The 22856-nt window shown below is 49.6% G+C and overlaps 9 protein-coding genes across 9 annotated transcripts; 5 read left to right on the top strand and 4 right to left on the bottom strand.

The window, feature by feature from the left end:
* Nucleotides 1–2736: 2736 nt before the first annotated feature.
* Nucleotides 2737–4509, top strand: ASPSYDRAFT_145057 (oleate hydratase; the record flags this gene model as incomplete). Its single annotated transcript, XM_040841496.1, has 2 exons — nt 2737–3275; nt 3336–4509. The coding sequence occupies 2 exons, from the start codon at nt 2737–2739 to the stop codon at nt 4507–4509; spliced, it is 1713 nt and encodes a 570-aa protein (XP_040706397.1).
* Nucleotides 4510–6455: 1946 nt separating this feature from the next.
* On the top strand, nt 6456–8062 carry ASPSYDRAFT_196380 (C2H2-type zinc finger protein). The gene is made up of 4 exons (XM_040843726.1): nt 6456–6901; nt 6970–7161; nt 7235–7314; nt 7426–8062. Exons 1-4 carry the CDS (start codon nt 6848–6850, stop codon nt 7928–7930), a joined length of 831 nt encoding a protein of 276 aa, XP_040706396.1. The 5' UTR covers nt 6456–6847; the 3' UTR covers nt 7931–8062.
* A 3179-nt stretch (nt 8063–11241) lies between these two features.
* ASPSYDRAFT_41283 (uncharacterized protein) lies at nt 11242–11911 on the top strand. The gene is made up of 2 exons (XM_040846247.1): nt 11242–11554; nt 11619–11911. The coding sequence occupies exons 1-2, from the start codon at nt 11276–11278 to the stop codon at nt 11625–11627; spliced, it is 288 nt and encodes a 95-aa protein (XP_040706395.1). The 5' UTR covers nt 11242–11275; the 3' UTR covers nt 11628–11911.
* On the top strand, nt 11583–12582 carry ASPSYDRAFT_1167989 (uncharacterized protein; the record flags this gene model as incomplete). Its single annotated transcript, XM_040840198.1, has 5 exons — nt 11583–11959; nt 11985–12042; nt 12076–12270; nt 12335–12362; nt 12407–12582. The coding sequence occupies exons 1-5, from the start codon at nt 11808–11810 to the stop codon at nt 12580–12582; spliced, it is 609 nt and encodes a 202-aa protein (XP_040706394.1). The 5' UTR covers nt 11583–11807.
* A 386-nt stretch (nt 12583–12968) lies between these two features.
* Nucleotides 12969–14586, bottom strand: ASPSYDRAFT_102693 (FAD-binding oxidoreductase; the record flags this gene model as incomplete). The annotated part of the gene is made up of 5 exons (XM_040839770.1): nt 12969–13398; nt 13462–13906; nt 13968–14072; nt 14135–14292; nt 14363–14586. Coding segments are annotated over 5 exons (1362 nt in total), but the record flags the coding sequence as incomplete, so codon positions are not given.
* Nucleotides 14587–15060: 474 nt separating this feature from the next.
* On the bottom strand, nt 15061–15864 carry ASPSYDRAFT_28217 (molybdenum cofactor biosynthesis F family protein; the record flags this gene model as incomplete). Its single annotated transcript, XM_040844489.1, has 1 exon — nt 15061–15864. One exon carries the CDS (start codon nt 15862–15864, stop codon nt 15061–15063), a length of 804 nt encoding a protein of 267 aa, XP_040706392.1.
* A 375-nt stretch (nt 15865–16239) lies between these two features.
* Nucleotides 16240–18223, top strand: ASPSYDRAFT_1167982 (amidohydrolase; the record flags this gene model as incomplete). The annotated part of the gene is made up of 2 exons (XM_040840197.1): nt 16240–17401; nt 17452–18223. The coding sequence occupies 2 exons, from the start codon at nt 16240–16242 to the stop codon at nt 17898–17900; spliced, it is 1611 nt and encodes a 536-aa protein (XP_040706391.1). The 3' UTR covers nt 17901–18223.
* Nucleotides 18165–19265, bottom strand: ASPSYDRAFT_144970 (DSD1 family PLP-dependent enzyme; the record flags this gene model as incomplete). The annotated part of the gene is made up of 1 exon (XM_040841487.1): nt 18165–19265. The coding sequence occupies one exon, from the start codon at nt 19263–19265 to the stop codon at nt 18165–18167; it is 1101 nt and encodes a 366-aa protein (XP_040706390.1).
* Nucleotides 19266–19498: 233 nt separating this feature from the next.
* ASPSYDRAFT_55417 (uncharacterized protein) lies at nt 19499–22391 on the bottom strand (the record flags this gene model as incomplete). The annotated part of the gene is made up of 10 exons (XM_040849036.1): nt 19499–20071; nt 20123–20322; nt 20367–20421; nt 20475–20568; nt 20612; nt 20649–20652; nt 20859–21189; nt 21234–21436; nt 21496–22256; nt 22304–22391. 10 exons carry the CDS (start codon nt 22389–22391, stop codon nt 19499–19501), a joined length of 2310 nt encoding a protein of 769 aa, XP_040706389.1.
* Nucleotides 22392–22856: the final 465 nt, after the last annotated feature.

The raw sequence follows: 22856 nt of genomic DNA, 5'->3' as shown, positions 1-22856 counted from the left end.
CTGTGCTGTTAATGATGGGCCTTTGTGGCAGACCTTATCGCAGGAGTCCCAAGAACATGTATAATAGCGCATCTCTCGTAGTAATCCCACGGTCGCCAGGCTGCTGGGGATTATTTATTAACCTTGAGGAGATGATATAGGCAGGAAGAACTAGCCGCGTTAATATAGTCCCAGAAAGCACAGCAGCCTTTATACAAGCCCTGTCGCGCGTTTTGAGGTTTCGGAACCCTGTGCTAAGACCACGCAGATGCATACTCCCACCTGCAAAATGTGGCTAGTATCAGTGACAGTCCGGCTTTCCTGACGTAGCAGCCCCATTTCGCTACTTGCTGAATACAGTAATTCGGGTAGTTCCCTGAAAGACCCAGTCTTTCCAAAAACCTCCCAAGTGGCGCTCCCGGATACGGCGTCGTCTCGGGCTCTGACCCCAGACAATCACCTACCCAATGGCTATTAGCTTTGAGGATCACTGCTCGGACCGCTCTCCCAGCTCCCCATGCGTGCGGCCTAGTTCAAGTCGCGAGAAGTAGCTAGCCCGATCTGGCCGTTTACAATCGAGGAGGCAGACTCCGAGGAAAAGGACGCTACGCGGGGGATTTCTGGAACATGTCAAGTATGCAGTCAACGAGCGATATCCAGCATTTAATCGTATCGCGTGCTCACACATGCCCATGCCCAGGCTTGGCTGCTTTGAGTCCAGGCCAAGCGCACAGACCCTTCGAGGGCCGAACCAAATCTCATAACTTTCCCGGATCAACAGCCAGACCACCTACAAGCAAGCAAGCACGCGAGCAAGCGGCAGCGATCTCTTTAATGGTGAATGGCTTGAATCCGTGGATGGGTACGCAGGAACATACGCGAAAAGAATTTAGTCACCGTTCTTCCAATACGTAAACGCCCTATCCTCATCGCTGCTGGCCCGCGTTTCATCGCCTCCAGAGTCGCGTGAGTCTTTTTCCGCGGTTGGCCGTTGTGGACCGTTGTGGACCGTTGTGGACCGTTTTCTGACAGCGGCCATGAATGCGGGCGAAAACACTCAGATTATGCCGGGTCACATCCCCGATTGTTAGCGTCATAACAAGGGCGTGTTATATGCAATCTATAAGTCTGACCAGGAAGCACCAAGGAAATACCTCCTTTATTAATGGCAGATACTCTGTTGACTCTACTGAGTGGCGCTGGAATTTATAGTTGGCGAAAAAGAATAAGGTTGGAGCTAAGCAAGAAGGAGCCTGTGGCGTCTGCTGGGACGCTCTTTTATTGGAAGATCATTAATATAACACCCGCAAGTAAGATTGTATATTTTAATGTATATTTTAATGCACGCCAGCTAGCCCGCCAGCTAGCCCGCCCACGAGCCCCTTCGGCTACTCGAATGGAATGTGCCGATAAGTATATTCTGACGTACTGAGGCATCTTTGCCGGGTTCAACTAAATTAGAATTTTGAATCTTGAATCTTGATTACGCTAGTAGTAATAGTGGGTGACAGCTAAATTTCTAGCCGAAATCCAGATGAAGAACCTGGAAATCCGCGATATGCGGGCTGCGCGACAATTTCCCGAGGTAAAGGTAGAGGTATAATACCCTACTACATGCGTTCAACAAATGTATCCTTAATGTATATACCCTGCATGGGCCAATTGAAATTGTCTACCTTACCACTTAGCAAGCGTTGGCCAAGTGTAAGTACACTTTATTATCTCAAGGGTAGTTTCACGACTTTTATGCTTGCTTTTGTTGCATAAAATATTGTGTATAGATTTGATGGTCAAGGTATTGAAAGAAATACAGATGTAAATTTCCACGTGGAATTTGGGGCACGGGCCAAATTCCATCCGCCTTGCTGCCTGAGGCAGAACAGTGCTTCGACACCAGCTGGTTTCTGTTCCCAGCAGCAGCAGCAGCTACAACTATGTACAACAGTATAGCTAAAGCCACGTGAATACAAAAGCTGTAATCTTTCGCTGGTAACGTTTCAGTACACTCAGGGGATGGGGTATTATTCTGTATTAAAGCCCTGATTTACCTTCGCTTTTCTTTTACATATATGCATGTGATTGTTGCTTCCCTAGATACTGAAATAAAACAAGGAAGAAGGAGAAAGAAAAAATTATATAGATATGCTAGCCTTTGCTATTTTGGATTGGCTTGATGCCGGAAGGACGTCGCCACGTCGGGCCTCAGCCATAACGATAACTGGTCTAGATCAGACCATAAAGAAAGCCAACAAAGACAGAACCTATAAGAGAATCCACATCTTAGTCTCTATTTTGATATTAGACAAGGACAGAATGATAGAATTCTGTATTCCCCGACAATTGGAATGGGCACAGCTGATACTGTTGAAATACCTGCCATGTGATCTGCTACTACATCAAACTGACGCTCTAGAACGTTGGGGCCCCAAGGCATGTGTCCCCAGGGTGATGGGGTTTCTGCCTCCTGGGACTTGGTCCGGGATATCCGGAACACTTCAATGGTGAGCGGCGCAAGGAGAGGCGCGGACAGTGTCCTCTTAGCTCTTACGGTCCTTATTATACTGAGATAGCTGGATCACTAGATAGTACATAGATTAACTACATACGATAAGTCTGGCTGTATTGTCATGTCGTCAGTCACATTGGTTTACCCATGGTTCATTCATGTTTTGAAATCATAAAACGCTGCAATTTCACTTTCTCTTTCAGACTAAAATATGTAGAGTATGGTCAGATTCTTTTACTGCGGAAAATAAGATGACCACCCTCCGGCCAGACCACCCAGATGCCTGGATTCTGGGCAGCGGCATTGCGTCTTTAACGGCCGCCGTGCATCTCATCCAAGAAGCCCACTTGCCACCATCCCGAATCCACATCATTGAAAAAACCCTCAGCGTCGGTGGCGGCGTCACCGCGAGCCTGGGAGACGCAGAGCACGGATATGACTACAGAGGATGTGTGCTGCCGCCGTTCAATGATACGTGCATGGACGCCCTGCTGTCCTTGGTGCCGTCGACATCCAATCCAAACCAGACTTTGCGTGACGAGATCATGCAGCATGCCCAGTCGTTGGACAGGAAGACAGGCTCAAAACCCGCACACTCAAGATTCCTGGCGTCCGGGAACCGTGGCCTTGGGCGAATGGATGCAAAAGGACCGACACTCACGCTGAAAGATCGAATCAACCTGTTCATGCTGGCGTCCAAGACGGAGAAGTCCCTGGGGAGATCATCCATCCACGACTTCTTTAGCGAGAGTTTCTTTTGCACTGGGTATTGGCTATTATTTGCTACAGCGTACGTCCCTAGGTCTAACCTCCCTATTTACACAATACGCTAATACGATAAGGGGTCCAGCTTTGGCTTTAAACCCTCCCACAGTGCCGCCGAATTCCGTCGATACCTCCATCGCTTCAACGACCTGCATGACCTCCATTGCCCGCGCCTCCTTGACTGTGGCAAATACAATGTTCACGAATCTACCATCGCCCCCATTATCCGCTTCCTCGAGTCTCAAGGCGTCGACTTCCGCTTCAAGACCACAATCTGCGACATCATGTTTGCCCACGACGACGAGCGCAGCCCCTCGGAGCCCACGCGCGTGTCTGCCATCCAAACCTCCCCAGCCCGCGAATGCTCTATATCCTCCTCCCCGCACGACGAGAAAACCATCCAGCTCCAACCAGACGACATTGTTATAGTCTCGCTGGGCTCCGTATTCTCCTCCGTCCTAGCAGGAAACAACACCCGACCCCCATCATGCCTGGAACAAATGCAACGCAGCAACTTCATGTTTGACTTTGCGCGCCCTTCCAACGAACAACCCGTCGACTGTGAACTTGACGAAAACTGGCTCCTCTGGCTCGAACTATGCACGAAACATAGCAAATTTGGAAACGCATACAACTTCTGTACGCGCGAGCACGATTCCCGCCTTGAATCATTCACCATCACCCTCTCCTCGCCGGAATTCTTCGCGCTCCTCTCCAGAACAACACGAACAGCAGCAGCAGCAACATGTGATAAACCCAGCCCGAACACAAGGTTCATATTGCGCGACTCCGCCTGGCTTATAACCCTCTGTATACCACCCCAGCCCGTTTTCCCCGGTCAACCGGCCCACATCCACGTCTGCTGGGGATACGCACTGCACCCCGAAAAGACCGGCAACTACATCTCCAAGCCCATGCTACTCTGCTCGGGCAATGAAATCCTCACTGAGATTCTGCATCACTTAAACTTCCCGCGAGACTCCATCCTCAGTCAAGCCATTACCATCCCCTGTATCCAGCCTCGGGTGGCTGCGCCGCTCCTCCCGCGGACTCTGGATGATGATAGACCCAAAGTGATTCCACCGGGGATGTCGAATATGGCTGTTATCGGGCCGTTTGTGGATATTCAGAGTGAGGTTGTTGTTACGAATGACTACAGTGCGCGCTCGGCGCAGATGGCGGTTCGACAGCTTATGGGGGTTGGTCCGCCGGGTAGGACGTCGAGACGGTCGTCGGCATTTCATTTGCTGGGTGTGTAGTAGATAGATAGGTTTCTCTATTTTTGAACTACGAGATGGGGCTATTGTGGTAACTGACTGTCGGGCGAGTATTAAGCGAGGGCTGATCCCACCAACGGATTTATATTGAAGTTATTTTAAGCACAAAAAGGTCCACGGATTCTGCAGATCCAGCTCCTTCATAAGAAAGCATAATATTACCCGTTATTCAGGCTATACTGAAACAAATTAAGATACTTGGAAGTGTTTGCACTTGCTTTGCGGGTTGATCCTAGGCAGAAAGAGTATTGCAGTCACGGGTTGAAGAAATGAGTCCCGGAATTACGCATATTCTGATGGGATGTTTGGTTACAAGGGATAACTGCTTTTGTATACTGGTCATGCTGCTAACTGATCTGATTATATAATTAATATTGGTAGGTTCGATTCTCGCTCCTTCTACTCGGCTAGGTTCCGGGTTTTAACATGTCATTATCACGCTTTAGGAGGTTGATGTGTTGTGATGTGAAATGATTTGCAGGTTACAGCTGCCGCGTATTGCGTATCGACGAATATTGGAGGGAGGATGACACATGACAATGCAGTATGGATGTAAAGGGCTTCGAGACCGTCCAAATCCCTGGATCGAGGGGCAGATAGCGGCGCAGATCATCCAGACTTAAGATACAAGCGAAGATCTGGTCTCCGCGTAATGCACCTAGGCTTTAGCAGCAGCCCAAGCAGGCCAATCCTCGGTCCAGATCAGCCCAGACTTCCCTAGGAAATCATCCGCTTAGCTAATTGCCGCTTAGCTAAGTTAACTTACTTGCCAGTGCCACCCCTTGACAGATCCTTGATTTCGGGTGCTGTCGTGGAGCACACGACTGGGTGGGGGGTGACGAGTCATCAGGAGATGGCTTCCTGTGCGATAGTGTCTCGGATGACTCGGATGGGCCCATAGCTTCTTCATTTTCCTGAATAATTGTGTACGCTGGCCGAGCTTTGAGCACCGCGAAGAATCCATTAGCATTCTTCCAATATGTAACCCTCATGCTGCTGATCCGGCTTTCATTGCCTCGTGGCCTGGCCGTTGTTTTCTGACAGCGGCCGTGAATACGGAGAATAAACCCTAATTTCATGCCGGGTTATATTCCCCGTTGCTGGACTAGCCCAGCCGGGAAGCAACTAGGAGAATATTGCATATTGCAACGGTGGCAAAAAGCAAGAAGGGCCCTGCCACTGCCGCTCAAGCCTTCTCTTGTTGGGGTAATACGCTATAGTGCGAGGAAATATACCGGTAATTGTAAACTTTGCGACGCCAAGGGGTCTGTCCACAAGCCTTTTTCGCCACTTGGACGCAATGCGCCAAGAAACGCGTCCTGGTGAACCGAGGCAGCTTATCTTCGAATCTCGATTAGACTGCACGTAAGGAACCTGGAAATCTGAGATGCCGGACTGCGCGGTGATTGGGTTTCATACGACGATCTCATGATCGTCACCAAGGGTCGACGAAACGGGAAAATGAACGGCGCACTACAGCTGGAGCCAGGGCAAGCTTCCCCGCACAGGGGCCAGAGGTAACTATTATCATGGTAATTGGCCCTGGGCAAAGGATTCGCAGATGCGTAATGGGCAAGGGGCGATTGGTAGCGGACAAGCCCGTTCCGCAGCCGTTGAGCGAGACGTCCCGTCAAACGGCCCGGTTCAGCTTAATGGAAAGAGTAACTGGACCCCGGAGGAGTGGCGTGGCGCTCTGCAATCCTTCCTATCTGGTATAATATGGATGTTGCTATGACAATGCCGTTGGGGAACTCCAACTCCATGTGGCTGACTTGGCCTAAACGGTGCACTCTGCATTCTCGATCGATTAACCCTTACTGCATTCCTGTTAGCACGCTGCACACTTGCTCTATTCCCCTCGGCCACGTTGCCGGTATCTGGTATGCATTTTCCCTTTGAAGGATGGGCCATTCATCTGCCATAGCTTTGTCAACCCCTTTCGGACCTTTCTCTGCTCGTCAGATACGAGCATTGGGGTTCGAGCGCTACACTAACACTAGAAACGAGCTGCAGCAATGTCTTCCCCGGTTGATCTGTCTTACCGGAACCCTGTTTATCGTGGATTCAGACCGGGCTCCTTAAATCCCCGAATTGAAGTGTCTCTGCCGTGGCCGTGTCACTCCAGTCTATTCGTGTTCTGTATCATTCAAATTCACTGTATGTCTGGCCATCTATTCTACATCTTCTTTCTCTTGGCTATGTCCGTTGCGATCTGTTTCCCTGCAATCTAGAGTCTTCCACTCTTCTCGCTTGGTCCATTTACTGTTGTCATCATCGTCCCTTCTTTCCTTTCCGGCTTTCAACACCAAGCTTCGTAGCCATGGGTTCCAGCGGAAGGCGTGATTTCATGTGTCTCTGGAGGAATTGTGGAAAGGTACCAACTATTTTCTTATTAGTTCTGGTATCACCCACTGCTCCATCACTCGTGCTGACTGTAACCAGTGCTTCTATCGTAACTCTGATCTCCGCAGACACTACCGAGTTCATACCAACGAGAGACCGTACCACTGCAACGTGAAAGGCTGCAACAAGAGCTTTGCCCAAAGAAGCGCATTGACAGTCCACTCACGAACTCATACAGGCGAAAAACCATTTGTTTGCGGCTTTGAAGGATGCCACAGTGCTTTCTCTGATGTAGGATCCTTCTACCGTCTTATTCTGTTCTACTGTAGAGGCTGTAAGATATCCTAATATGAAAGTCTCTTAGTCTTCAAGTCTGACTCGCCATCGCGGTATCCACACGGATAGACGGGAATACGTGTGTCCTGATCCAACGTGCAAACGAAGGTACTGTCTACATTTCTACCACTCTTTAATATATATATATATATATATATTCCCAGGTTTCATCCGCCCAGATAGAGGATCTCCCAGGCTAATTCGCACGCTCATATAAAGTTTCCGCCGGAAAGCAACCCTTACAAACCACCAATACAGCTCGCACGCCCTAGATCTAGCCATCCAGACACTATCGAATGCCTATACGGCCTCTGAGAAACAGCAGGAGCAAGAACAACTCTGCCTCCCTCCTGCTCCAGTATCTCCTCTGCTCCAGCAAACCGATCCTTGTCTCCTCCCTCAGCAAGGATACTGGAACAGCTACCATCCCAACATGGCTACCTCAACCCCTGAATTCGCTTTCCACCAAAACCTACCAATGGCTCCGTTCTCAGCTACAACTGTTCCTTTCCAAGCACAAGCACAAATCACCCCATATAATCGCAATATCTCGAAGTCAGCCCAGCCTTTGCCCTCGTCCCTTGAGGCGCAGTATGCGCAAAGTCACTACTTACAACTTGTACAACAGCAGCAACAATACTTGCAGCTTTCCCAGCACCAGAAGCAGCAGCAGCCTCCAGTATACGACCAGTGCCCCGTGGATACGGGGGCGGCAATGTTCTGATGAGAAATGTTTCCAGTTATATAATAACGTACCAATCATGATGTCCTAATGATGATGCCCGAACGGTGATGATATTCTAATGAGATGTTCTAATAATACTGCTCTAATGACAAATGTTCCGATGCATTCAGGGATTAAAACCCGAGTTATTTTGTCTTCAAATTTCATTTTGTCTGTTTATACATGTTTGCAGCTTGTAATAATTGGTAGATAACCTACCTTTAGGTCGTACTCCATCCGACTGCGGTCGGCAGGTTGCGTGACTTCAGCGTAGACAGTTTGTAATCGCCACTGTCGTCTTCACCCGTGCTGTCGGGTTTCTTCTCGCTTGGTTCCTCATCGGTTCCGTGATTGGGTGCCTGTCTGGGTGTATGTGGTAAAGGGGAGATTGTCCTTGAACACCGCGCCCGCTTTGATGCAGAAGGAGGCTCCTTGTCTAGGATAAGCCAGTCGGTATTAGGTTAGCATCCTATATACGCAGTGCAAAAGGAAGCCAGCCTCAGCCTTCATTGAGAAAGCATGAAACCCCGACATGCTCTTGATATATGTACCGGCGCAGTCAATCCGCGTCACTCAGCTGGGAGTGCCACAAGAAACGTTCTCGACCCCGAGAAGTCATGACGCAGTGCTAATCCATTTAGCCCCCATCGGCGAATGTGATTATGTGTCGACGAATATCTACGTACACGAACTAACCCACAGTCTATCTATGCGACCACTCCCGCATACGTAGGGATCGATCCATAGAGCACCAAAGCGCCAACCACCCCAAGCCTATATTATGGAGTAAACCACAGGGGGGAAGCTGGATTCTAAGGCATGAACATGTTCATCGAGTTCGCGAACTGCAAGGATGTCATCTATTCGCAAATCAGACACAGCACTCAGCTTGACGTAGCTAACATGCACAGTCCATCGTGACGAGCTGTCTCCCAGTCCACCGTGCAGCTTAACTTTTTTGTCCCCGCTACCTTTCTGATTGACACTGACCATCTATTCAGCTCGCCTATCCGGGCCTTAATGACTCTCTGCTGTCTACTGTACAACTGTGTTTATTACAAGGCTGACTGTGCCGGAAATTATATAGGAAGGACTCCTTACGAATCTGAATAATTCAGAAAAAGGAAGTATAAAAGCAGATGACTTAATATACCTTGGATATATAGTGAATCTCAAACTTTGTGGCTAGTTAGAAATAGCTGTCTATTAATTCTATAATACTCTGTCACATATCTACTAGTCATAATATATATCTCGATATAGCCATGTAGACCTTATCATACATTTAGTTTGTTAGATGGATTACCCTCTTGCAGGAGAACTGCTTGATTAATGTAGTAAATAATTTACTCCGTAATTACAGAGATTATAAATTCTAGACAAGGGAGAGGCTAGACTAGTTGAAATCAGGGTATATATCATGATTTGTATTGCAGTATAGAAGTAGAGTTGCTTGTAGAAATAAAGAGGAGGAGATTTCTAGTTTTGTTATAGTTCCATAGATAGTTTAGCAGCAACTTTCAAGGAGAGGTAGCTTTCTATGATAACTCTGAGGGTACGTTGGCAGGAATATACAGGTAGAATGGAATCCAGCGTTTCACCACTACTATAGCCTTTCGAATAATCAATCTAACAAAATTCGAGTCAATGGAAGATTGTTTGAGACTGGTTTCTTCCCGAGCAAAATGAGGGCGTTTAGATTCAGTGGACAAGAAATACATGTCGGGCTAAGTATTCCTTATCTGAAATAAAGATATTCCACAATGGTCCACACGGCGGCATCGTGATTTAATCACAGCAGGTCCAGCACTTATTATAATTAGTATATGGAAGCTTGAATGTGAACCGAGAGTCTGGTGGAGATGCCAGGATTTGATGAAAATCAATGTATAGATAAACAAAGGAGTGCAACTAACCGGCGTAGCCTCCGTACCGAGATTTTTCGCATACTAAACGTATAATTTTATATGAGTATATTCATGTAATATAGTAGACAGAATGAAAATGATACAAAGGATAGGACATACCGAACCAGTCGGACACGGTTGTTCCTGATGATAGCAAACCTTGAGACAGGCATCGCTTTGGGGAGTCGGGCTGGCCACTGCGAGGACAGCAAAACCTGTGAATCCGACACTGAGAAGGTGAAAACGTTGCATCTTGACGAATTGAAACTGATGGTTGATAGTGAATGTATTTTGACCGCTGGAGGGGTTGTTTGGAGGGTATTTATACCTTGATGATTGACACTGGAACTATTATTGGGCTGACAAGGCTGACAGGCTGTTGGAGATGTGACGAAATTGCGCTTATCTCAGACATTCGGGGTAGTCTGAGTTGATGAATGGACATATCCCGAATCAAGGAATATGAGACTGGTGAGCAGCTGGCTTACTGGTGCACGCTCTCCCCCTAGCAGGTCAGTATATGGGGCGCACAGCCAAGAGTGTAGTCGTTTAGCACAGGAAGTCTGAATGTAGATCGTTTGACATTGGACGCCCTATATATCAGAACATCTCAATTAAAGCTGATCCCTTAAAATATGAGGCTCTAGTGGTGGATGCAAGGGAACAGATCTGTTCCTCTTGTCCATTGATGGCTGTATTGAATAAGTTCAATCTAGCTTGCCGGAAATGTCTGCAACTCGACGCGAGACTGGTGACTCTAATCTACACCACTTGCTCTCTTATATTTGTCCAGATAGAGGGTGATCAGCAATTCTGTGACATGCGGCCTAAGCGTCGGGCGTTCTACTTTCCAAGTCCACGTTATAGTCAGGTCAGAGATGGCCAGAAGACAAAGGATCAGCTGAAACCAGCAGAGGCTGCGGCGTTTTCGCTATTGGTCGAGTTCATGGCGTAGTGGCTCCAAAAATGAACGACAAGGAAATACAGATTGGGAATCAGGGATGTTCCGTTCTTGGAATCCGCTCAACAGCTGGACAGGCTTTAGGCCAACAGCCTCAAACACAAGCCCGAGATGATCGTCAGTGAGGTATCTTTGTCATTGGATAGACATGACAAGTCCCAGCACCTGCGGTCACCAGGCAAGCCAGCCGCGACAGAACAGGGTAGATACATACCTAGCGCTTATGGTTCATGGGCGCTACAATAACAAATGAATACAGTGTTAAGCAAGGCATTGCGGCGATCTTCATAGCAGGATTAATCATTGGCGAATCCCATCTGGTATGGAACAACTTCACATGACATAGACTTGGGTGGCTTGATCAGATGGAGAGAAGGCAATGCTCTTGCGCCTATAAAGGGTCGAGTCTTCCCATCTATCAAAGCCGCTACTTAGGGTCTCAACTTGAGCTTTTGACCAAACATCCCAACCGCCACTATGCGTTTCACCATCAACACTATCGTCCTCGCCGCCGTGTCCGCCGCGGCCTTGGGTTCCGTTATACCGGACGCCAACGACCCCGGCACCAAACTGAGCCGCGCCGAGTCCGATCTTTTCGCCCGGGCTATCAACTGCCCGTGCACCAGCAGTCGCACCTGCGGCTGCGGCGGAGGTAGCTGGTGTCACTGCGAGGAGCCCAACAACAACCATGCCAAGGCATTTTGCACCAAGAATAATGCCTGCGGGTGTCCTGGTGGGAGTTATGGCTACTGTGTTGTGCGTTTTTTTACTTCTCTATCTTTTGTCTCAATAATTACTAACCGAGTGACGGATTAATTAGCCGACCTAACTTAGGGTACTTCAGGGCTGGAGCCCGTGTGTTACTACATCGGCATGCTATGTAGCCTGCCTTGTCTATGCTGTTTTCCTTGACATGATTAGTCCAATCCTCTATGACTACTTAGTTATACCTTGATAGCCAGCCTGTCTTTAACTTCTAGAAATCAGCTATCAACCCGTATCCTACACTATGTTTACACTTGTCATAGATGTGCAAACTCAGACTCAGCCCCTCTCAGAAGATGTGGGCTTATTTCCTGCATCAACCCTGACGGTGCCTAATCCATCTTTTACAGACATGCAAAAGACTGCTCAAACCATGGGAGGCGAGGAACTGCGCAGGTCGCTATTGTTGACCTACTATTAGAGGTACGGTGAAGTTCATGTCCCTAACTGCCGATATTCGGCGAGGTGCCAACAGACTGGTAAGTGAACTTTCATTAGCACATTAGATATAGAGGAGTTGGGACGACATGCCCGCGAAACCCAGCCCGTCCCTTGCAATCTGGTTTAAGCATCTTAATCATTTATCAATCCACATTGAGCTGGGTCTCAAAGACATTAGGCGCCCCATCACACCCCTCCTGACCTACCCGACTGCACGTAGTATCGGGCAGGCCATCTCCGAGCAGCGAAAGCAGTCCGGTATCTCTGTCAGTGCCTTGGTGACCAAGAGGTAGTCCACAAATGGTTGCGGTCTTGTATCATGGAAACCAGCTCAAGCGTTTGGAAATGGGATCTTTCCGTAAGTATTCCAAATAAACGGTGTTTAAGCTTCTGTGTATTCAGCTGCGAGATTCAGAGATGTATTCCTGGTTTCTAAGCCTACCTCTCGCAAGCTGGGTTTCGTAAGGTCTAAATTTAATCAACGGTTGGTTGTTGATCTCTCAGCTTACGAGGCCACTCCCAATATTCGTTTCGTCATCCCTATAACTACCATTACTGTGAACTCCAAGCCTATCTAGTCTAAATTGATATTTTTTGCGGCTACAGATTTTCTGCCTTCTTCAATAGTAAGGGTATTCATCCACTTGCGGGCGCGAGCCTTAAGTCTTGATTGGGACAGATGGTGGAATTATCTTTATAGATTTGGGAGGGAGTATCTATCGCCGTGACCACAGTGGCAAGAAGGAAGTCTTATCTCAGATACAGATACGTATCCATACATCTGCAATTCAACGCTTAACTGTGTCTCACCTGGAAGTCTAATGCCTGAATGATCTGCGGGCATGTAGTAGCAAATGGTGCCTTCATGCATAGATGCTATACATCAGCTACCTGTCCTAACTCTCGAGATCTTAAAACCCCCAGGAACGCGGCTCTGAAAAACGCCCTCAGGGTCGAATTTCGCTGCAGCCTCCCTCATCAACCTTATATTTTCCTCCCCATAACTCCCCAGTGGGTCCTGCGTTCCATCACAGTAGTTCAAATACCGAAACGCTACATCCCCATCCACCGACCTCGCATAAGTCTCAATCTCATCAATGGCTGCTTTCAGAGCCGGTGCTCCGACAGTGGCATTCAGCTCCGGCGTGTCAACTTCAATTGCCCAAACCAGGAGGATACAGTCCTCCTTGATACGGTCTAGGCCCATCATGTTGCCACCGCGAGCGGCGGAGTGCGCGCCGAATGAGGCGAGTAGGGGCTGGAGGACCATGGAGAAGTAGAAGTTGTGGTCTGGGATTGTGCCTTTTAGTGTCGAGACCAGGCTTTCGAAGACTTCGGCCGCTTTCAAAATAATGCGCGCGTCTGCTTTGAAGGTTAGGGTAAACCAGGTGTCACTGGTGAAGTGGTTAGTACGTATTCCGCGGTTTATATGATAGCGGTGGGTAGGTAGGACTCACTGCTTTCCTGACGGGACAATGAAGGACGCAAGCTTTGTTGCAATCGAGGACGTGGAAGCCTTCACTTTCCCCTCCGGTATGAAGAACTTGCGTAGTGTCCGGGGCTTTTCCTCCCCGTCTAGATTCATTAGGTCTAGAAGGATGAAGTGCTCTGTCGCCTTGGGGAGGTACGTCCACATGGCTAGAATATGATCGTTTGGATATGCAGTAAGGTTGTTCACGAAATCCACCAGCGTCTCTGACAGTTGCGCAGTGGACTCTTTCGGGCACGTTACAGCGCAACTCCAGACATCCCTGGCCGGAAATGTCACCATATCAAAGCGGGTGACAATCCCAAAGTTGTTTCCGCCGCCCTTGAGGACGCGAAAGAGGTCAGGGTTTGTTCGCTCGTTGGCGTTTACGATGCTGCCATCTGCTAAGACGACTTCGTAGTTGACCACCTGGTCTAGATCGACAACCTTTGTTAGTGACCAGGCTTGCAACTTGGCCGGCTGGGATGAAATTACCACACGCGAAACCAACCCGGCAGGTATAGAATGTCTTGCCGCCACCAGTCAGCAAACCAGCTATGCCGACTTTTCCCTCACGGCCACCAGCGATCATTCTTCCGTCTGTATACATGTCAGTCTGGAGTATGTATAGGTAAACGGCAAGCAGTGTGACGAAAACGAACGCTTCTCAATCTCCTTATACGAAACCGCCCAGGTCCCCCCAGGCTCCAGGGACGCGATTGCCGTTTTGGAATTATACGTCGTGCTGTTCATCAGACCAAGGTCAATTGTAACCCCGTCGACGATATTGTTCGCACCCGCCCACGCCATGTGTCCACCACTATAGTATACAAAGTCAGCCAGCTCATTGCTCTCTACAGACCGAACGAATACGGAGGGAAACCGCGCACCTTCGCACCGCAAACTGAACCACCGGCACGGAAACGATAGCCTTCACTGCCTTGGAAACCTCTAGCGTATTCCGCGGCTGAACGATCGCCCAAGGCCGGAGTTGGGCTGTCAGCGACCAGTATGAGGCGACGCGGGTATTATAGCTTTCCTGCCCCGGGAGGTATAGAACGTCGCTGAGCCCAACGGCCCTGAGGGCTGCGAGAGCTTTTTCCGCAGATGCCATCTTACGATATGTGTGGATCATATGGACAGAGTTCCGAATCAAAGGAAAAGAGATGTCTTTAAGAGGGGTCGTCAGAATCAGGCGTCCCAGTGATGCTCTTCCCCACTCACATTCGAAGAACCTATTTCTTTGCAGGTGGAAAGTGGCTGACGTTGCTGGCGGATTAGCGATATTCCCTGCCATTCACACAGTCTTCCACGGTCGGAGTCTGTAAATAAAGATCATATTTGTTCCAAAGTGAAGCTTCGGCGCAGGCTGATATTATGGTTTTGATACTGTCCAGGTCGTCACTGGACACGGCTGGTTTTAATATAATTGTAAGTATATTATTAATATAATCCAAGTATATATATTACAGAAATAGCTTTATTTTTAATTTGTAAAACATGATTTAGATCAGCATACACAAATATTGTTAACCTTTCTTCGTATTGTATAGATACCACTGTATAGCTCTCACGTACAACCATAACATCAGGCATTAGACAGTCGAGAGACAACAGCAGCAGCATTCGTCTCAGCCAGAACAGTCGCATAGGAACCAAACGACATCTGCACTCTCTTGGCGGGCTTCGGATCCCAGCAGAAGAAGCGACCTGTAGAACGCATCTTATCAAGATCAACCACGACAACAGATTCCACTGGCATGATCTTCTCACTCCAGAAGAGGAGGTACAGTTTATCCGCCAGTTTCAGCATCTTGCAAGGCTCGGTATCTGCAAGCCCCTTTTCGGTCCCGCTTAGGCAGTGCCATGTGAATGTGCCCTGATTGTGATAGATATGTTCATATGCGTCTCGAGGTGTATAGCTGTATAAGATATGTTTACCGATGAGGTCCTCTGTGGGTTTGAACGGAGTGACGGGGTCGTCTCCGATAGAGGCATCAGCGAACTTGGTCCATGTTCTCGTCTGGCCATTCTCAATATGGAACCCTGATATTGCGGCGAGGGCCTGGCCCGTGTTGAGGTTGAGAACGAGGCTGACTTGCTCGTCGTAGTCCGGTTTGTAGAAATCGACGAAGAAGATATCAGACCGTACTTCGAATGCTTTGTACTCTGCATTACCATTCTGCCCAGTTCCGACAACTTCCCACGTCAACACGTGCTCATCGACGAAGTAATGTGTGATTTGCGTAGTGTCAGTGAAGACCAGGTTGAGGTGCTTTCCACTCAGCTTGCCGGATCCGGTCATCAAATGCTCGCCATAGCCAACAGCAAGAGCTTCAAAGTCTGGCCACTCTGAGACAGGAATGTAGCCGGGGGTTTCAGTGGTGGACATTGTGTGTTATTGAAAGGATATAGACTGATCCTTGTTCAAGGAAGCTGTCGCGAGGATTAAAAGAACGATAGAGGGCATCATTCGAGAATTCGTCTAGGATTTGGGTGTCGGTATGTATAGTAATCCAGATCGCACTTTATTCCCCAAAGAGAACTACCGTTGTTACTGCCGACTGTGAGTATAGTTGTAGAGTCAATCGCACTTTGCAGCAGAATTCAGTTTAGCGTTCTCCAACTTGTGCCAATAATCATTCAATGCGAGTGTCAGGACCTACATATTCTAAAGTCCGGCATATATTCTGCCACTTTCTTGTTGTTCTTGTGAACGGCCCCATCTCAGTCAGCTTTTCCATATCCTTATTCTTAGTTCACTGCCATGAGTCGAGCAGCTTCCTACATACACGGCCACGTATACACCGTGGACGAGAAGCAGCCATGGGCCGAAGCATTCATTGTGTCCGATTCAGGACACTTCGAAGCAGTCGGAACAAACAGCGATATCCTATATCTGGCCAGGAAGCATGGTCTCCTCATCCACGACCTGAATAATGCCTTCGTGATGCCCGGGATCCACGACGCACACACCCACCTCCTGCTCGCCTCGATGCAAAAGCTAAACGAGGTTGACATTGGATCAGATAGCACAGCTGCTACTATTGCAGCCAATATCGAGAAAGGGCACTCCGCTTGTGTTTGTGCTCAGAGCCACGTTCGAGGTGACTGGCTCATTGCAAACTTCTACGCAGGAGATAACTTCCCAGACGGAAAGATAGACCGCAAGTACTTGGACGACGCATTCCCAGACCGACCCCTTCTCATCCGTGATATTTCCTGTCATAATATCATCCTGAATACCGCCGGACTGGGGCGTGCTGGGTATGATACCGAGGTTAAAGAGGACCCTCCAGGCGGGAAGTACATTCGCCGGCCAGACGGAAGTCTGACTGGAGAGTTGGTAGAAGCAGCCACAACCCAGGCTTGGTCAAGACTCCCTCAACCGCCAGTCTCGTACGTAAAGCAAGCCATTCTGTACGGCATACGAATGTCGCACAGATACGGGATTACGTCGCTGCAAGAGGCATCCGCAAACACCGTCTATCTGCACGCCCTGCGCGAGCTGGAGCGGGAAAATCGTCTCCAGATGCAGATTTTCCCTCATATCGTGCATGCACCGGAGACATTTGCCGCTGAAGCTCAAGAGAGCTTGCACCGGTTGATTGGCATTGCGGATACATTTTCCAGCGAGCACGTTGATACTCGGTTTGTCAAGTTCTGGATGGATGGGGCGCCGATTCCACCCCATTTTACGCATTGTGATTTGGGGCCGGATGGCGTTCCTGATGAGGACAAATTACTAGTGAGCTTTGACGCGTTGCTGTGTGCCATAAAACAGCATGATTCAAGGGACATGACGTGTAAGATCCATTGTGCCGGGGAGGGTTCTGTCAGACGAGCACTGGATGTACTGGAGATAGTCCGGCAATCGAATCCTGCAGGACCGCGACACGAACTGGCACACTGTAACGCAATCCACAGAGGTGAGAGACTGTCCAAATGAAGTCATGTCGTGCTGAATCTAACTTTGAAGATGATATCCCTCGAATGGCAAACCTCCGGATCACTGCCGAGATGTCACCGGCAATATTCCACGAAACAAGGTTGACGGCAGACTTTCCCCGTTTCTTTCAATGGCCGTTTAAAGAGCTGAAAGATGCCGGAGTCCATGTCACTGTGGGCTCCGACTGGATCCTGCCTCCGACACCAGACATCTTTCCTGCGCTGGCAGCGATTGTGGGCAGGTTTGGCCAGGAGCCAGGGAAGACAGCTAAAGAAGTCGGGGGAGAGAAGATTTGTCGCATAATCACGATGTCTGGGGCAGAGGCAGTAGGAAAAGCAATGGATATGGGCAGTATTGAGGTTGGTAAAAGGGCCAATTTTATAGCTGTTGATCGAGACTTGAGCCGCGGTGAATTTGCCGATGCAAAGGTGCTGAAAACGTGGTTCGAGGGAGAGGTTGTCTGGGAGAACCAGCCATAAGAGAACTGCTTGACTTCCCTGGTATACTATAAACAAATATTATCTCGATGAATCGGTTGAGTTTCATGGCTGAGACAAGGCTGTTACTTACTGGATTACCGTAGTATTCAGGTGTGCCCCCACGCCTTTCCCCGTCTTGTCGGAGATTGACCGATTCCAACCCCACGTGGGGTGGATTGTATACAAGGCACTATACGGTCTGCTGTCGTACATCCAAGGTACGGTAAAGTCTAACTTCGTAGGCATATTGAACAATGTGTGTATCTATTGCACGCGGCCCCTCGAATCCACCGGCCAGATCTCTTCAATAACCCCCTTCCGATAAGCATAGTAAAAGTCATGCAGATTGATAGTCGGGTCAATATGACTCGGCACCATCTCAACCCTGTCACCAACACTCAAGCCTGGAGTTCCCTCGTCCCAAGTCAACGACCCATGCTCATCCCCCAGATTCTCATGCTTATACCTCCGGTCCTTACACTCTGCCAACCCGCTATCCGTTGTCAGAGACTTCAACCCAGCATCAATGGTAACCTTCCGCTCGCCCTGCCGACTGACCACCGTAGACAGAACCGTCAAACTATTCGAATAGAACGTCCCCACCGCATTCCGGTAGTCAGTGTCCATAAAAATGAACGACCCTGGCTGTAGCTCCGTAACACCAGGCACAGTAGCACAGAACTCCGCCGTCCCCGTTCCCCCCGTCGTCACAACCTCGATGTTGAAACCCGCTTTACGCAATTCCTCCGCAGTCCCTGTTAAAGTCCGCATCGACTCGAGGCACTGCGCCCGCCGGTCTTCCCGATCATGTAGATGCTGCAAATGCCCTTCATACCCTTGTACACCGATCAGACGCAGATGCGGGAGAGTAGCAACATGCCTTGCAAGTGCCAAAGCATTTCCCGGAGCGACACCCGTGCGATTCAATCCAACATCCAAATCCACCAGCACATCAATGCGCCCATCAATCCCCGACTCAGCCAGCGCGGATTCAATCCCTGAAGCCCCGATCTCACTATCCACTACAATCCGAATCCCCCTATGTTTGCGGAACAACTCAACCAGCCGCGCGACCTTGGGCTTGCCGACAATTTCACATGTGATGAGGATATCATCGAACCCGGCTGCGGTGATGGCTTCGGCTTCGGAGACCTTGGCGACGCAGCAGCCCTTTGCGCCTGCGGCGGCGAGTCTGCGGGCGAGGATGGCGCTCTTTGTTGTTTTGAGGTGTGGGCGGATGGAGCGGCCGGTGGGGAGGAGGGTGGAGAAGAGGTTCTGGATGTTGGATTCCATTAGGTCGAGATCGACGATCATGGAGGGGGTGTCGAGGGAGGAGAGGCTGGAGCCGACGGTGGGATTATACATCTTGACTGGATAGACCGTAGACTATAGGTCGTAGTTGCAGAGAAAGGAAATGAGAGAAAGGAAATGAAAAAAGAAAAATAAGGAAGAAAGTTGGGGAGAAAGAGAGGGAGAGAGAGAGAGAGGAGGGCGGTCAAAACGCAAGGAGGTTGCATTCAATGTCACTGTAGCAGTAAACAAACTGTTATCAATTCCCCTCATTCAAATACTCCACTTCTCCGCAGATTTAGTGATAACTAAAGCGAAGCTCTCAGCCTAACATCAACAGCAACCACCAGAGCATACACAACATCCAAAATAGGCGTCTCCATCCCAAACTCCCTTGCCTTTCTCACCGGAAACCCCAGGATCACATCAACCTCCAGCGGCCTCCCACTCTTACAGTCCGTCTGCATACTACTCCCAATCCCCGGCATGGCATTAATCTTCTTCATAAGCTCATCGACAAGAGCATACTCCAGATCCACCCCACACCGACGCGCCACGTCAATAACCTCGCGCATCAGACGCAGGGTGAGCGGCGTCGCATCACCACTAGAATGCAGCCAGCTCTGCGTATCGAGCATCGTCAAAGTCGTAAGCGAATTCCACGCCGCGTTCCAGACGACTTTTTCCCATCGTTTGCGCTGGATGTCGTCCAGCACCTGGAAGCGGGTGTTGCCGGTCTGTAGGAGGGTCGAGAATGTATCCAGCCGACTTTGCTCTAATTTAACGTCTAGATTAGGGTTCGGGAATAGCCCGATTTGCATGTCTTCGGATTTCGTGTGCGCCACGATCCCGGGGCTGGTTTGTGTTGCGCCGACCCATGTCTGCACTGCATCAGTCGAGCATCACAGCATTACTAGGGATTGGGAACGCACCACGCAGGAAATAATAGACGAGTTAGGGTATTTCCCCCGAAATGGCTCTTCATTGCCGACGCCGTTCTGGATGATCACGATGGTGGTTTTATCGGTGATGGCGGGCTGGAGGCGATCTGCTACGGCGGCTTGGTCGATTGCTTTGTGGGCGCAGACGACGTAGTCGAATGGTGCTGATATTTCATCAACGGACCGGATTACTGCCCTTGTTAGCAGTGGTGGGTTTTAACGGCGGCATCCATACCGTTGTGAGGGTGGAATCTGTGTTCGCCGTGGTTTTGGCTTTGGAGAAGGATGCCCTGGAGGCGGTTAGAGGCTCTCTCTGTCTGAATAAACCGAGTAGGAGACTTACATTCTTCTTTACAGATTCGTAGTTGGATCGGGCGAGCACGGTCAAGCGCACTCGGTCACTCCGACTAAGAATGAAGGCGTAGAACGAGCCAATGCTACTATTGTCAGTACTGCTGTGTTGAGGGACCGGTGACTTACGCTCCGAGGCCATAAAGAAGAATATCTATAGGCTCACTCATCTTGCACAATATGCAGACTATCCAGAGGCAACATATGGAAGATAAATACGGAATGCTGGGGATGCGGGGGTCGGGGAGAAACCCGAGCCCGGCGTGGGGGTGTCAACTGTCAATCATATTCCATGTATTACAGTCTGTAACGTATTTCAGGCTGACGATGTTATTCTGTGCTCGTCTCATTATCTTAAAGTAACTTATAGCTTCACTGCCCCGACAACGTCCCTCTCCAGTCGAGACGTGTTCAGCAGATGTGGCCCTAGCTCCTTCATACTCGTCACACCCAGGAACGTCATATTCGCCTCGATCTCCAGTCTCAGGATATTGATGGCCCGCCGGACTCCCTGCTCCCCATAACCAGCTGCAAGACTATATAGCAGAGGGCGTCCGAGCCCCACGGCAGTAGCACCTAACGCAATAGCCTTCAGCACGTCAGTACCCCGCCTGATACCCCCGTCTATGTAGATTTCCATCGGACTGTCGATTAGGTATGCCGCGTACCGTCGGATCTCGAGCAGCGTGAGAAGTGGTGCTTGCGCTCTGTTCGTGGTTAGTCAAGTCTAGTAGATTGAGAAAGACCATACGTATCCTGTGAGCGCCCGCCATGGTTGGAAAGAACAATCCCCTGGACTCCATGCTCATACGCCAACACTGCGTCCTCGACACACTGAATGCCTTTAACGACGATCGGCAGACTGGTCAGCCCACGGAGCCAAGCCAGGATACTCCAGTCAATGAACGGCGAAATAAAACTGGCCATTGTCTTTGCAACACCTGATCCAGAATCCTGCAACCATTAACATCTACCGACCAACTCAATACTCCGTGGAGGATGTCAGTACGCACCGTTTCCAAATTTAACCGCTCATCCATCTCCCTCTTCCCCACAACCGGCGAATCAACCGTAATCCAAATCGCCCCTGCCCCAGCCCTCTCCGCCCGTCTCACAATCTCCTCAGACTTCCCCATCTCCCGATTCACATACAACTGCTGGAACACCGGCTGTCCGGGCCTTGTCCCCGCCCGTATCACCCTCTCAATCGGGAAACTGGATCCATTGGCAAGAACCTGCGCCAGCGACTCATGTCCCGCCGCAGCCGCAAGCGCACACTCGCCATCGGGATGCGCGTACTTGGCTATCCCCACTGCGCTCATGTACACCGGTAGTGAGACCTGCTTGCCCAGGATGGTTGCCGTTGTGTCGACGGCGGGAATGCGGCGGAGGATGCGCGGGCGCAGGGCGATCTTCTGGAATGCTTTGGCGTTTTGGCGTTTAGTGAGTTCGTCTTCGGCGCCGGAGGAGATGTAGGCCCAGGCGTTTGGGCTGAGGTGGGCCTGGGCGATTTTTTCGAAGTCGTGTAGGTTGATTAGGCTGCTTAGTGGTGGTGGTCCTGATGTCTCTCTTTTGTCTGTTGCGCTGTGTTGTTCCTTAGTGGTAGAGGAAGAGAGAGACCAAGACCCCGGTTCGATTGTCCCTCGTAGCGAAGACGGTGGTAGTGTCTGTGCCAGGAGCTCAATGTCATGCACGGAGTCGAAGTCCGCTGTTGCGTCTTTGCCGGCGCAGCGCAGAATCACCTTTGGCCCGCCTGGGTGAGAGTCTAGGAAGTCTAACTATGGGATTAGCATAAGCAGGGGGTGAAGATAGGGTGCGTACCAGTTACATCGTAGACGGAGCCGTGGATGGCGACCCAGCAGGAGGCCTTGCTGTTGTGCTTTTCGAGTTCTTCGCTGGTTAGATGCATGACGGTGTCTTACAGAGTGCAAAAATGAGGACTAACAGTAGCATGTTAAATACCATGCAGTATAGTCATCTCCTCCGCAATCTCCAGGATTGTCTAGCCTGGTTGTGGAAAAGCGTGGGGGTGCCGGACTGGCGTATTACACTGTATGTATAATACGGACTATATCGTCACGGACAAGAATGGAATATAAAATAAATTGAATATCTTCTGAAAGAAATGAGAATCATTCTTCATGCAGAAGGGGGGAAAAAAAGTGTGTGTGTGAGAGAGAAAGAAGAAAATGCTCGATCGCTCAAAATGAGTGTCCACCTTCAGAGCCGATATATATCTGCAGACGTACCTCCCTGACGACGTACCCAAGAGAACCGATGACAACTAACAAATCTACCTTTCCTTCGCAATGCCAGTGAGAGTCCTGAGATATAATAACATTGTCAATTGGAACTGCCATTGCGCATTTTTTGG

This window comes from Aspergillus sydowii, assembly GCF_001890705.1.
Source record: "Aspergillus sydowii CBS 593.65 unplaced genomic scaffold ASPSYscaffold_2, whole genome shotgun sequence".
NCBI classification, from domain to species: domain Eukaryota; kingdom Fungi; phylum Ascomycota; class Eurotiomycetes; order Eurotiales; family Aspergillaceae; genus Aspergillus; species Aspergillus sydowii.
This window is presented reverse-complemented; position numbering and strand designations above follow the sequence as displayed.